We start from the raw sequence: 15302 nt of genomic DNA on the forward strand, positions 1-15302 counted from the left end.
CCTAGAGGAAAACCTGGTTTAGTCTGCTTTCCAACAGACACTGGTGTCACGGTTTCGGCCGAGGCTGCTTCTCCTCCTTGTTCGGGCAGGCTTCGGCGGTCGTCGTCTCCGGAGTACTAGCTGCCACCGTTCTATGTTTCGATGTGCGTTTGGTTTGGTCTGTTTGTAGACCTGTTCTTTGTTAGTGTTGATTATGTGCCCTATAAGTTCTCTTAGGTTTTGTCATGTGTTGTGTGTAATTGTTTCGTGTCAGCTAGGCGTCAGTTTGTTCTCTCTCGTTCTGTTTGGTTTTGAGAGAGTGTCCGCACTGTGTGCGCAGTTTGGGTTACGCACTGTTCCCTGTGTGCGTAATTGTTTCGCTTGCCCTCCGGCTGGGATTTTGCCGTGAGTCTTTTGTTTTGTTCGATCCTCACTAAAGACTGTTGAAGAGCCTCTGTTGTCCTGCGCTTGATTTCTGCACCACATCTACGCTCAGCCCTTGCCAACTGGGAGACAAATTCACCTTTCAGCAGGACAGTTACCCAAAACACAAGGCCAAATATACACTGGAGTTGCTTACCAAGACAACATTGAATGTTCCTGAGTGGCCTAGGTACAGTTTTGAGTTAAATTGGCTTGAAAATCTATGGCAAGTCTTGAAAATGGCAGTCTAGCAATGATCAACAACAACTTGACAGAGCTTGAATATTTTTTTTTATAATAATGTGCAAATATTGTACAATCAAGGTGTGCAAAACTCTTAGAGATGTACCCAGAAAGACTTACAGCTGTATCACTGCCAACGGTGATTCTAACATGTATTGACTCAGGGGTGTGAATACTTATGTAAATGAGATATCTCTGTATTTCATTTTCAATAAATTTGCAAACATTTCTAAAACATATTTTTCACTTTGATATTATGGGGTATTTTGTGTAGATGGGTGAAAAAAATATTTTTGAATCCATTTTGAATTCAGGCTGTAACACAACAAATGTGGAATAAGTCAATGGGTATGAATACTTTCTGAAGGCACTCAGTCAGTCATACAGTCAGGGGGAGAGGGGTGGGGCTGTCTGTTTTCTTGGGTGGGCCCATAGAGTCAGGGGGTGGGGGTGGGTGTTATAGCCCATACGGTACAGGGGAGAGGGGGCTGTAGTTTTCTGTTAAAACAGGAAGTTGCACAACATCTGATCTCTGGCATACAGAACAGAATTACCAGCCAAACAGCTGTGGTTCCACCGTATGCTACTGTATTTGTCTGATATGGAGAACTGTTGCATTCAGCTCTGTCTGTTCCACACTCTTTCCCACTACATTAAAGTAGGACTGTGACGTTCATGGAATTTTGGATGACGGTTATTGGCCAGCCAAATTAATTCGGTCACCGTAATAACTATTCGAAGACGCACATGTTCTCCTCATGTGCTGCCATAGAAATATAATGAATAGAACGGGTGTCCCTATTCAAGTAAATTATGGCATAATGGGTGGACTGGTGGCCATTGCGAGTGTACCCATAGAAACAAAGCAGGAAGTAAAAGCAGGAAGTGTACCCATCAATATGTGCTGTGATTTGTTGATCAAATTCAACTGACATTATACAGTAAAAAATACATTCCATTGCATGAGCCACATCAGTTAAAATTATTTGAATGAACATTCTACATTACCATGGAAATTATTGTGTCACAATACCAGGCAGCCATTGCGAGTGTCCAATGAGTTTACCAGTGAAATTGCCAGGGTTAGAGATTCCAAACACGTTGTTTTCATTCTATTTCTATGTGTGCTACTGCTGCAGGGAGCGGGGTGATGCCTAGGCAACCGAAGACTCGTTTGCTACAACGACTTGCTTGATTTCAGCAAGGACAACACACTTTCATCACGTTGTTAAGAGTCCATGTTACCGCAGAAACGAACTCAACCACAAGAATGCCCGGCCATCCCATCTTCAGTCAGATGTTCATTCCACACAACAACAAAAAACAACAAACAAAAAAACAAGTATTTTTATTTTTAACGGTTATGACGGTTATTTTATTCTCATGACGTCTTCATCCATAACCTTCGGTTACACAGTAATACAGTGCATTCTGAAAGTATTCAGACCCCTTGACCTTTTCCAAATTTTGTTACATTATAGCCTTATTCTAAAATTGATAAAATATTTTTTTCCCTCATCAATCTAAAGAAAATACCCAATAATGACAAAGCAAAAACAGGTTTTTAGAAATTTCTGCTAATTTATTAAAAATAAAAACAGAAATATCAAATTTACATAAATATTTAGACCCTTAACTCAGTACTTTGTTGAAACACCTTTGGCAGCGATTACAGTCTTGAGTCTTCTTTGGTATGATGCTACAAGCTTGGCACACCTGTATTTGGGGAGTTTCTCCCATTCTTCTCTGCAGATCCTCTCAAGCTCTGTCAGGTTGGGTGGGGAGCGTCGATGGACAACTATTTTCAGGTCTCTCCGGAGATGTTTGATCAGGTTCAAGTTCAAGGCTGGGCCACTCAAGGACATTCGGAGAAGCCATTCCTGCGTTGTCTTGGCTGTGTGGTTAGGGTCATTGTCCTGTTGGAAGGTGAACCATCGCCCCAATCTGACATCCTGAGCACTCTGGAGCAGGTTTTCATCAATGATCTCTCTGTACTTTGCTCCGTTCATCTTTCCCTCGATCCTGACTAGTCTCCCAATCCCTGCCGCTGAAAACATCCCCACAGCATGATGCTGCCAACACAATGCTTCACTCTAGGGATGGTGCCGGGTTTCCTCCAGACGTGACGCTTGGCATTCAGGCCAAAGAGTTCAATCTTGTGTCACGATCGTCGAAGTGAGTAGACCAAGGCGCAGCGTGAGATTTGTACATCTTATTTAATTAAGTGCACATACAATAAACAAAACAACAAACGTAGGCTTGGTGCGAGTGGCAGGAACAGGCCGGGCCGGGCTGGCGACGCGCACCGTAGGTTTGGTGCGAGTGGCAGGAACAGGCCGGGCCGGGCTGGCGACGCACACCGTAGGCTTGGTGCGAGGGGCAGGAACAGGCCGGGCCGGGCTGGCGACGCACACCGTAGGCTTGGTGCGAGGAGCAGGAACAGGCCGGACCGGACTGGTGACGCACACCACTTGCTTGGTGTGAGGAGCGGGACTGGGTTTCGTCATAACCCTCCGCTCCCTCAGCTGCCTACCGAGTTCCTCTCGCCGTGCCTCAATTCTCACCTTCTCCCTTATCGCCTCCAATAGCTCCACCCTCTGCACCACTAACTCCTGCTCCCTCTGCGCCAATAGCCCCCTTAACCTGGTGGCCTCCTCACCTAACCTCCTACTACGCCCTGTAGCTGCCTCCTGCTGCCCCGTCGCCCATGCCGTATGCCCCCCCCCTAAACATTTTTGGGGTTGCCTCTCGTCCGTCCGACGACGACACTGTTGACGCCGTTGCTCCTCTCTCCGTCGCGCCTCTACCGTCTCACTCCATGGACGGCGGTCCATCCCGGCCTGGATTTCCTCCCAGGTCCAGGACCCCTGCCCGTCCATTAACTGCTCCCACGTCCAGGCTGCCTGCTCCTGGACACGCTGCTTGGTCCTGGTATGGTGGGATCTTCTGTCACGATCGTCGAAGTGAGTAGAGGCGCAGCATGAGATTTGTACATCTTATTTAATTAAGTGCACATACAATAAACAAAACAACAAACGATACGTGAAGTCCACGGTACAAACACAAAACCAACTGGAACAAGATCCCACAAACACTATGGGAAAACAGACTGTTTAAATATGGTTCCCAATCAGAGACAACCAGCCACAGCTGACACTCGTTGCCTCTGATTGAGAACCACACTGGCCAACATAGAAATATAATACAAGAACACGACATAGAAACACAAACACATAGAAACTACACACCCTGGCTCAAAATATAGAGTCCCCAGAGCCAGGGTGTGACATATTGGTTTCATCAGACCAGAAAATCTTGTTTCTCATGGTCTGAGAGTCCTTTAGGTGCCTTTTGACAAACTCCAAGCAGGCTGTCATGTGCCTTTTACTGAGGAGTGGCTTCCGTCTGGCCACTCTACCATAAAGGCCTGACTGGTGGAGTGCTGCAGAGATGGTTGTCCTTCTAGAACTGTTCTCCAATCTCCACAGAGGAACTCTGGAGCTCTGTCAGAGTGACCATCGGGTTCTTGGTCACCTCCCTGACCAAGGCCCTTCTCCCCTGATTGCTCAGTTTGGCCGGGCGGCCAGCTCTAGAAAGAGTTTTGGTGGCTGCAAACTTCTTCCATTTAAGAATGATGGTGGCCACTGTGTTCTTGGGGACCTTCAATGCTGCAGATCTGTGCCTCGACACAATCCTGCCTCGGCGCTCTACGGACAATTCCTTTGAACTCATGGCTTGGTTTTTGCTCTGACATGCACTGTCAACTGTGGGACCTTATATAGACAGGTGTGTGCGTTTCCAAATCATGTTCAATAAATTGAATTTACCACAGGTTGACTCCAATCAAGTTGTAGAAACATCTCAAGGATGATCAATGGAAACAGGATGGTCCTGAGCTCAATTTCGAGTCTCATAGCAAAGGGTCTGAATACTTATGTACATAAGGTATTTCTGTTTTTTATTTGTAATAAATTAGCAAACATTTCTAAAAGCCTGTTTTCTCTTTGTCATTATGGGGTATTGTGTGTAGATTGATGAGGAAAAACATTTATTTAATCCATTTTAGAATAAGGCTGCAACGTAACAAAATGTGGAAAAAGGGAAGGGGTCTGAATACTTTCCGAATGCATTGTATTGTAATGGTGCGAGCCCTTTTTTGGTCAGGGGCCCTCTAGCGGCCTGGGGCCCTAAGCAACCGCTTATGTAGCTTATGCCTGGAACCGGCCCTGTTACTTACAGCAAGCTGTTAAAACAGCTTTAGGATAATGAAAACAGAATGCACCAAAGCTCAGGAGAGAAAGAGTTAAGGAGTTGAAGAGAGAGAGAGAGAGAGAGAGAGAGAGAGAGAGAGAGAGAGAGAGAGAGAGAGAGAGAGAGAGAGAGAGAGAGAGAGAGAGAGAGAGAGAAGGAGAGAGAGAGCAAGAGAGAAAAGGGAGAATGAGAGAAAAAGAGAGGTGAAGAGAGGGAGAGGATCCTCGTGTGTCTCTGTGCTGGCTCTCTCTGTCTGTCAGTGTGCTTTGGTTCTGCAGATGCTCAACCCCCCCACCCTGGACCACTGTTAGAATGTGACATTTAGGGGAGGGCCTGTGGCAAAGTGTGTCATGTGTCACAGCCAGCACACTTTGTGTGAATGTGTGTGTGTGTGCAATGTGTGAGCGCTCTTGCGTGTGTGTGTTTGTGTTTAGTGGTAATGGTGCAGCACAGACACACAAACACACACACCATTTTTAGACGCTGAGAATACCATATGAGAACAAACTGTACCTGCAAGAATGCAGGTACAGTTTGGGGAAAATAAAAGGGGGTAAGGGGGATGGGTTGCACGGTTGGAAGTGTGTGTAAATGTGTGTGTGCCTACGAGTGTGTGCCTACGAGTGTGTGTGTGTGTCAGTAAATTGCAGTGATGATGAATTTCCTCGCAGCTCCATGCATGTGGCTCCACACCATGCCCTATTACCCTGGTGCCTGAGTAGGTCAACTATGTAAAAGCCAGCCTGTCAGTTTACATTGATGGATGCACAGCAAAGTCAGCACACCGTGACCAAAATATGTTTACTGCATCCTGCGTAGTTACATTTTCAGTGCACTGTATGCAAGGCTACTCGGTGTAAGTCGAGACTGGTGGTTATTATTTCAATAATTGCTAACATTAGCTTGACACAAGCTGGTTTGATCAAACAGAATCACTGACTGGACTGACCTCTGTGACCTGGAAGTGTTTCGTTTCTTGAAGGTGTTGAAGGTGTTGATGTCAGGTTTGCTGATTGTAGTATTTCTTTCTACGTCCTAACCCGCTCTCTCTATGTCCTAACCATGTCTATTTGTATGTTTGTCTGTCCCAACCTATTTTCTATCTCTATGTCGCTCTCTCTAGGTATGTCCGCCTTACCAAGTCTCTAACCCTGTCTCTCTGACTCCTTCCCATAGACTCCCCCTGGCCAATGAGTACGCCCCACTCCCACGACCCTCCAATGGGCAGCTTGGTGGGACACCCCTCCGTCATCAGCACCTCCAGGCCCCTCCCATCCCCCATGAGAACTTTGCGCTCGCCCATGAATGGCCTGGCCATTCATGGCTCGCTGCCCTGCACACCAGGGATTAACTTCGGATCTCTCCACAGTCCACAGATGAGAGAGGTGTGTGCCACTTAGCTTAAAGTAACTGTCCAGTAAATATCAAAGTTCATATTCAGTTAACTCATACCCAAATAATGTTGTTGACTCATCCTATACTCTTATATGTGGCCAAAGCATAAATTGAAGAAGAAAACACTTCAAAACCCCACCTTATACTTGTATCTCAAAGATACTTGCTATTTCCTCATAGAGGATGATGTCATTCTCCGGCCAATCAGCGGTCTACTCGCATTAATATTTTTTATGACGGGTATACATCCACACCATTCTGTTATTCGGGTACGCCCACACCATTCCAACATAGAAAATATGCTTTTTAATGTTATTAAGGATTAACAAAAATTCAGAAGAAAGGACCAGACTTGAATGTAACACTTAACTAGTTGCCTTGAACTCCACTCCCTAGCGACTCAACAAACACCAGCTTCTAACCATTGCCAATCAGCTTCAACTACTGTTTGCAACACTTAACTAGTTGCCTTGAACGTAACTCTTCAAACAAGCTCCAGCTGCTACTAACTGCTAATCAGCCTCAACACCTATTCTCACTCTCCTTAATCACCACTACCTCCCTACTTAAACCTGACCAAACAGTCATTCCTCCTCTCTGTTTTGCACCGCGTGCAAGACACTGACCTCGATTTATCGAAAGTGCTACTCAAAGTTCACTTAAGTTAGCTTACTTACTTCGTTTACAATGGAGATTGATCTCACTGCCTCGGATTCCAAGACGTTATCGGTCCAAGTTCCAGACTCTCCCTTCTCCATTATTAGGTACACACCCCTCTAACCATATGGCTGAGGTCCGTTATCTCGGTGCCCTGCCACCGTTCCAGGCCTCACAAACGGAATGCCGTGGCCGGCCTCCAGGCTAAGCTGCATGCCAGAGCTCACCAGCCTCCCCACTTCGCAAGCATGGATGGCTCGGGCCTACAGCTCTGCCCAGAAACATCCTGGACGCCATGGCTCTGCCCCTGCCAAGGGCCTTCTATCTCTTCTGCTGATAAATGACTACTGGCCAACCTCGTCTCCACCATGACTGCGGATTTGGACCTTCTGCACATGTACCCGGCTAATGTAACTCAATCGCTGATTCTCTGTCCTGCCTCCATTTTCAGAGATTTAGGCGCTTGGTCCCATATGCAGAACCCCTACCAACCCCAGTCCCTCCTTATTCCATGACTACCTTCCTGTGAACCATCCACTCCTTCGCCTCATTTCCCAGTCACGCCAATCCATATCTGCAGTTACACCAAGTACACTGTCCTCTTACTGGACAGCCTGGAGATGCTTCCAGCATTTACATACCATCTATCACCTGCCTTTTCCCTCCAACGACTTGGTCATCATTTCTGCCTTTGCCACACATGCCAGCTCATCCCTCTCCATGCGGACATCCTCCATCCAGATGTACCTGGATGGGATCAATTTCTTTCTAAAATGTCTTACTGGGTTTCATGTTCCTCCTCTCACCCGCAAGTCTCCCTTCTCAAGGGCCTCCAACGCACCGAAGTCCACCACCCCCCTCGCTGCCAGCCCATCACACTTGACATCCTGTCTGCCTGCATCCAGACGCTGTGGTCTGGCTACATCTCCATCGCAGTCTCTTCCACACTAGAATTTGTTTATTTAGGCATTTTTGGGGATTCCTGCGATGTTCAGAGTTTACATTCTCATCTGCTATCTACAACCCTTGTCATCCCAGTGTGTCAGATGTCACCATCCTTGACTAAGAGACCCTCATTTCCACCATCAAACACTATCAGTTCGGCAGAAGCACACCAGTCTACCTGTTCTGGCTACCCTCAGCCCTTCCGAACCACTCACCTACTTCCTGCAGCTCAGACAATCTCAACATGCCTCTCCATTTGATCCACTATTCATCACTGAATCTGGTTCCAACACCTCTCGCCAATGGTTCCATTCCCATCTGAGACAAATACTATCCCTGTCCGGCCAGCCTGATGACCAATTCTCTGTACACTCCTTCCACATCGGCGCCGCTTCCATTGCATCCCGACACGGCATCAAAGACCACACTCCTCGGCCGCTGGTCCTCTCAAGCCTATCATTCCTACATCCATTCTGACATCAACATCAGGACAGCCCACAACATGCTCATCTCTCAGAACCTGCATTAACTCAGGCAGTGTCTTTGTCTGTCTCATTTCGCGGACACCATTTTCCTCACAAACCGTATCCTACCCAACAAGCCAAAAGAGGATTGGCTCCCCACCTGAGCCTGGTTCCTCTCAAGGTTTTCTTCAAAGGAGTTTTTACCTTGCCGCTGTCACTTCTGCTTGCTCTCCTGGGGCCTAAGTTTGGCTCACTCTGTGGGCCTCTTGTCAGTATGCCTATAATACCTCAGCTATAGTGCCAACCATTCAGCACCTGCAGTCAAGAACAGCTCACTTCCTCTCAAGGGTCCGACTAACTTGTAGTTCTTTTTGGGGATTGCCTTCAACACAGCAGCCTAAATACCTTGGCCTGATGGCGATGTCTACCTGAGACTCCAAGCCAAACCCTACAGAATCAACTCCTCCATCTTTCATCTGTAGCCCTTGGCTTCATCCGGTCCATTCTCATTTCCCCAATGAATCCTCATTCTCGTTCTCATATCCATTCCATTTCTTCAAATATTCTAAACCCATTTCATGTCTGGTCCTTGAACTTCTGAAACATACTTAATAAAAAGAAACACTGGATAGTTTAACTACAGCATCAATTGTGAAATCAGAAAACATCTAATGTTGCTGACTACTACCATCCAGAACAAGTCTCTCTTCCAGATAAGATTTTATCTCAATGACACTAACTGTATAAATAAAGGTTGCATGAAGTAGAATGATTTTGGATATGGTATGAACTGTCTGGCCCAACCGATGGTAACCAAAGGAGAGAACCAACCAGTTTTTTAAAAACCTGCTTTCTACTTGTGCATTTTTTTACATGCCTTGGATACTCAGTGTGAAGGTTAGCTGTATCCAATCTCTGACCAGGACACGACAGTACTGTAATCCACCACCGGTCCTCTGCCCTCCTGACATATAAACCTTTAGCCTAAAGGTCAGCTCTTAGTGGCATGTTGTGGGTCAAACAGGCTAGGTGGACTTAAGACACTATCCAAGTGGGACGCAATGTGTGTGTGTGTGTGTCTATTCTCTGTGGAGTATCAGGACTTTAATGGATTACAGCAGTAACAGGACTAGACCATCCCTCACTTTTTCCCTCTCTGCTGAGCTTTCATCCTCCCATCTACGTTATTACAGGGTCATTCACCACAATAGCCAAGCACGCGTGAGGCCAACTGAGCACATTTTCAACAATAAACAGCACCCAACAACACCAACATCGCTCTTTTAGCATCCCACACAATGAACTATAAGATGCTATAGGATTTCAATTTAATGTGCCCTATTATATAAACTACAAAGGCCATGAGGCTCTGTGATTTGACAGTTAGCCAGAAATACAGTATATGGTTGAAACAAAGACAGAACTGCAGGCTGGAGGAGAGGATGATATCCATTACTACAGTGATAGTATGGATATGGATCTGATGGAGACTGACTGACTGTGAACTATGGATGGATGCATTTTTTTCTCCATTCAGTAGTGTGCACTCAGTTGTCTTTGCCAGCCGAGCTACAGTGAGGGAAAAAGTGTTTGATCCCCTGCTGATTTTGTACGTTTGCCCACTGACAAAGACATCAGTCTATAATTTTAATGGAAGGTTTATTTGAACAGTGAGAGACAGAATAACAACAAAGAAATCCGGAAAAATGCATGTCAAAAATATTATAAATTGATTTGCATTTTAATGAGGGAAATAAGTATTTGACCCCTCTGCAAAACATGACTTAGTACTTGGTGACAAAACCCTTGTTGGCAATCACAGAGGTCAGATGTTTTTTGTACTTGGCCACCAGGTTTGCACACATCTCAGGAGGGATTTTGTCCCACTCCTCTTTGCAGATCTTCTCCAAGTCATTAAGGTTTCGAGGCTGGCGTTTGGCAACTCGAACCGTCAGCTCCCTCCACAGATTTTCTATGGGATTAAGGTCTGGAGATTGGCTTGGCCACTCCAGGACCTTAATGTGCTTCTTCTTGAGCCACTCCTTTGTTGACTTGGCCGTGTGTTTTGGGTCATTGTCATGCTGGAATACCCATCCACGACCCATTTTCAATGCCCTGGCTGAGGGAAGGAGGTTCTCACCCAAGATTTGACGGTACATGGCCCCGTCCATCGTCCCTTTGGTGCTGTGAAGTTGTCTTGTCCCCTTAGCAGAAAAACACCCCCAAAGCATAATGTTTCCACCTCCATGTTTGACGGTGGGGATGGTGTTCTTGGGGTCATAGGCAGCATTCCTCCTCCTCCAAAACACATCTCTGGGATTTATATGGAGCATTTCAGAAAATGGCTTGTTCATAAAGGTGTCAAAAACCAGTGCAGTCAAGTTGGTATGGATAATATAAGATGAAGGTCCCAATCAATGCATGAGCTAAGTATGCATTTAGCCTGTTTATAGCGTGTGTAGAGCATGTCTGAATCCTATGTACAGCCAGATCCAGAATTATTGGCACCCTTGATAAAGATGAGCAAAAAAGATTAGCAAAATAGCCCCATTACATCAAAGATCCACCACCATATTTTAAAGTAGGTATGGGGTTATTTTCTGCTTATGTATCCTTATTTAGAAATGCCAAACCCACCACTGGTGTGCTGGCCAAAGAGCTCTTTTTTCATGTCATCCAACAAATGTAAACGCCTGGAGTTTGCTATATGACATTCATCTGACCATGGCACTGGTTCCAATCCAAGTGCCAATGCCGTTTAGCAAACTGTAAGCATTTACATTTGTTGGATGACATGAAAATAGAGCTCTTTGGCCATGCACATCAGTGGTGCATCAAAATAAGGATGCATAAGGAGAAAATAACCCCATACATCCTTTAAAATATGGTGGTGGATCTTTGATGTTATAGGGCTATTTTGCTTCCACTGGTTCCTGGGGCTATTGTTAAGGTCAACGGCATCCTGAACTTTACCCAGTACCAGGACATTTTAGCCAAACACCTGGTTGCCTCTGCCAGGAGGCTGAAACTTGGCCACAAGTGGATCTTCCAGCAAGACAATAACCCCAAGCACACATCAAAATCCACAAATAAATGGTTCATTGACCACAAAATCAACATTTTGCCATCTCAGTCTCCGGACTTGAAACCCATTTGAAAACATGTGGTTTGAATTGAAGAGGGCAGTACATAAGAACAGACAAAGGATATCAAACATCTGGAAAGATTTTGTATGGAGGAATGGTCTAAGATCCCTCTCGATGTCTTCTCCAATCTCATAAAACATTTCTCCGTGTATATCAATGATGTCGCTCTTGCTGCTGGTGACTCTCAGATCCACTTCTACGCAGACGACACCATTTTGTATACATCTGGCCCTTCATTGGACACTGTGTTAACAAACCTCCAAACGAGCTTCAATGCCATACAACACTCCTTCAGTAGCCTCCAACTGCTCTTAAACACTAGTAAAACTAAATGCATGCTTTTCAATCGAACACTGCTGGCACCCGCCCACCCGACTAGAATCACCACTCTCGACGGGTCTGACCTAGAGTATGTGGACAACTACAAATACCTAGGTGTCTGGTTAGACTGTAAACTCAACTTCCAGACTCACATAAAGAATCTCCAATCCAAAGTTAAATCTAGAATCGGCTTCCTATTTCGCAACAAAGCCTCCTTCACTCATGCTGCCAAACATGCCCTCGTAAAACTGACTATCCTACCGATCCTTGACTTCGGCGATGTCATTTACAAAATAGCCTCCAACACTCTACTCAGCAAATTGGATGTAGTCTATCACAGTGCCATCCGTTTTGTCTCCAAAGCCCCATACACTACCCACCACTGTGACCTGTACGCTCTTGTTGGCTGGTCCTCACTACATGTTCGTCGTCAAACCCACTGGCTCCAGGCCATCTATAAATCACTGCTAGGCAAATCCCCGCCTTATCTTAGCTCATTGGTCACCATAGCAGCACCCACCCGTAGTCTGCGCTCCAGCAGGTATATCTCACTGGTCATTCCCAAAGCCAACACCTCCTTTGGCCGCCATTCCTTCCAGTTCTCTGCTGCCAATGACTGGAATGAATTGCAAAAATCTCTGAAGCTGGAGACTCTTATCTCCCTCAATAACTTTAAGCATCAGTTGTCAGAGCACCTTACCGATCACTGCACCTGTACACAGCCCATCTGAAATTAGCCCACCCAACTACCTCATCCCTATATTGTTATTTATTTTGCTCTTTTGCACCCCAGTATCTCTATTTGCACATAATCTCTTGCACATCTAGCATTGCAGTGTTAATACTATTGTAATTATTTTGCACTATAGTCTATTTATTGCCTTACCTCCATAACTTGCTACATTTGCACACACTGTATATATATTTTCTGTTGTATTTTTGACTTTATGTTTTTTACCCCATATGTAACTCTGTGTTGTTTTTATTGCACTGCTTTGCTTTATCTTGGCCAGGTCGCAGTTGTAAATGAGAACCTGTTCTCAACTGGCTTACCTGGTTAAATAAAGGTGAAATAAAAAATATAAAATAAAAATAAAAAAAGGCTCAGTGACATTATCCTCACAAGGTGAGGAATTGAAAGGTATTGAAAACAGGGGTGCCAATAATTTTTATCCTTATCTTTTTGCGAAAAAAAGATTACTTGTTAAACATATTCTTTAATCTTTGCAATTGTATTAGCATAAAATAATATAGTGGTCCATTTTTTTAAAGCATATTTTATCATCTTTGTCCAGGGTGCCAATAATTCTGGACCTGACTGTATGCCGTGTACTGCATAAAGAATGTATGAATGATTAAAAATGCATGTGGCATGTCTGGGGCATGTTGGTGCCTGAGAAGTCATAAGCATGTGAATGGCATTTTCAATTAGCATATTATGTTAGTCATGTGTAGGCCATGTGTCTGGCATGTTGGCTGTAGGGAGAGGCATGGTGATGACTGAAGGGGAAAGGGAAAGGGCTCTCTCTCATTATTGATTCACCAGCATCAGGAGAAGGCAGGGGGCTGAATGCTCATTTAGCTGTGACTCTGTGGGGCTAACAATGCTCACTGCTAAAGCTCAGAGAGACAGCAATAGAGAGAGAGAGAAAAAAACTACCTCTCCAGCAGTTTTCTCCTGTAAGGTCAAAGCCAGGCCTTAGTCCAGACAGCCATTAGGGACTAGACAAAGCAGATTGCTGTCATAAATAAACTATAGGAAATGCCTGCAGTTCCTCTAAAGCAGCAAAACTAAAATGGCGGACTGCAGTCCGGGTACGGACCCAGAGAATGGTCAATCCGGACCGGACAACATCGCATTTTGTTATATAAAAGTCAATAAATTATTTTTTTGACAGCTTTAAAAAATCAACAGGGCGCTGAGGCCTCTTTAACTCAACAACCTCTCTTTCTCACTCTCTCTCTCGAAGCAACGCCCGGCTCAACTAATGCCCCGTCTAATCCAATCGCATGGTTATATGCAAATACAAAAGGCTGCGTCTTACCCAATCACATTAATCAAAATATCCTTCACGGCACCTTGGACAAGCAGGCAGAAAGAAACAAAGATTTGATCGCAGTTCAACGGTGAAGTTCACAGATAGAAGGAGCTTAGTTACCAGTATCTTTGTTAATATGGCTTGTAAAAAAAGAAATATATATATATATTCAAAGACAAGTGGACAGAACACTATTTATTCATTCTCCCCGCAACTAGCACAAAACCAATGTGCCTGATATGCAGTGAGTCCATAGCTCTCATGAAAAGTGCCAATGTTAAGTGCATTATGACCTCAGACATAGTCAATTCTATCAGATGTATCCCCTGAACACGGAGGTGAGAACATACAAGATTAACCAACTCAAATCCCAATATGAGAGGTCCACCAAAGTCCTTGTCAATTCCCTGATAGCCCAACAACATGCAATGGAGTGTTCACTGAGGATAGCTTGGGTTTTGATAAAACACAAAAAAACATTTTCAGATGCTGAGATAGTAAAATAATGCGTGTGAAGTTGCTGACACCTTGCTTGAAGGTAAACAACAAGATGGACTCAGGGAAAAGATCAAACAGATCCCACTGTCAGATTCCACAGCAATGAGGAGAACAGAAATATTAGCTGAAGATTTAACTTCACAACTTGATGAGGCCATTCAGAATGCACCATGCATTTCATTAGCTGTGGATGAATCAACAGGTAACACTGATAATGCCCAGCTTCTGTTGTTTGTCAGATTTTATAACGAAACAAAGAAGGAATTCTGTGAGGAGCTGTTGGGCTTAACAAATCTAGAAGCACATACGCGGGGAGAGGATATCCATGAGGCCATCAAAGGGATGCTGACAAAAAGGGGGATAGATCTGAAGTCAGTGGTCTCCATCACCACAGATGGAGCTCCAGCCATAATAGGAAGAGGGAGGGGACTGGTTGTACGTTTGAAAGAGGACCACCCTGACCTGTCATCATATCACTGCATCATACATCAATCTGTCCTGTGTGCCAGTCTGGGAAAAGAGTATTCTGAGGTCGTGACAACGATGATGAAACTGATCAACATTTTGAGAGCAAAATCATCCCTACAACACCGCCTGCTATGAGGCATTCTGACAGAGTCCAATGCCAGTTTTGATGACTTACTACTGCACAACAATGTCAGATGGCTCAGCAAAGACAGGGTTTTGGAATGCTTTTGGGCCATTCAGGAGGAAATCAAAGCTTTCTTATCAGAGCAAAAGAGTAACAAGGCAACTCAGTTTTCTGAGTTTTTGGAAGATGAGGAGAAGATGGAAACGGTTGCATTTTTGACAGACATTACATCACACCTTAATCAACTGAATGTTAACCTGCAGGGACAAGACAACACAGTGTGTGATATGATAACAGCAGTCCGGGCTTTCCAGAAGAAATTTGAGCTTTTCAAGAATGATCTCCAGGG

At 44.9% G+C, this 15302-nt stretch overlaps 1 protein-coding gene across 5 annotated transcripts in view; it reads left to right on the forward strand.

Annotated features, from left to right (window-relative positions):
• The window catches only part of LOC311148951 (retinoic acid receptor RXR-gamma-A-like), a 49715-nt gene that overhangs the window by 20873 nt on the left and 13540 nt on the right, over positions 1–15302 (forward strand). For 4 of the 5 annotated variants that reach the window (XM_084185993.1, XM_084185995.1, XM_084185996.1 and 1 more), the window contains exon 2: positions 6073–6281. The exons of the other annotated variant lie outside the window; for it this stretch is intronic. In XM_084185993.1, coding sequence (XP_084042119.1) covers positions 6073–6281 — 209 coding nt within the window. The remainder of the gene's footprint in view (positions 1–6072; positions 6282–15302) is intronic. 5 annotated transcript variants of the gene reach the window in all.

This window comes from Coregonus lavaretus, assembly GCF_964263955.1.
Source record: "Coregonus lavaretus genome assembly, chromosome: 21".
Taxonomy (NCBI): Eukaryota; Metazoa; Chordata; class Actinopteri; order Salmoniformes; family Salmonidae; genus Coregonus; species Coregonus lavaretus.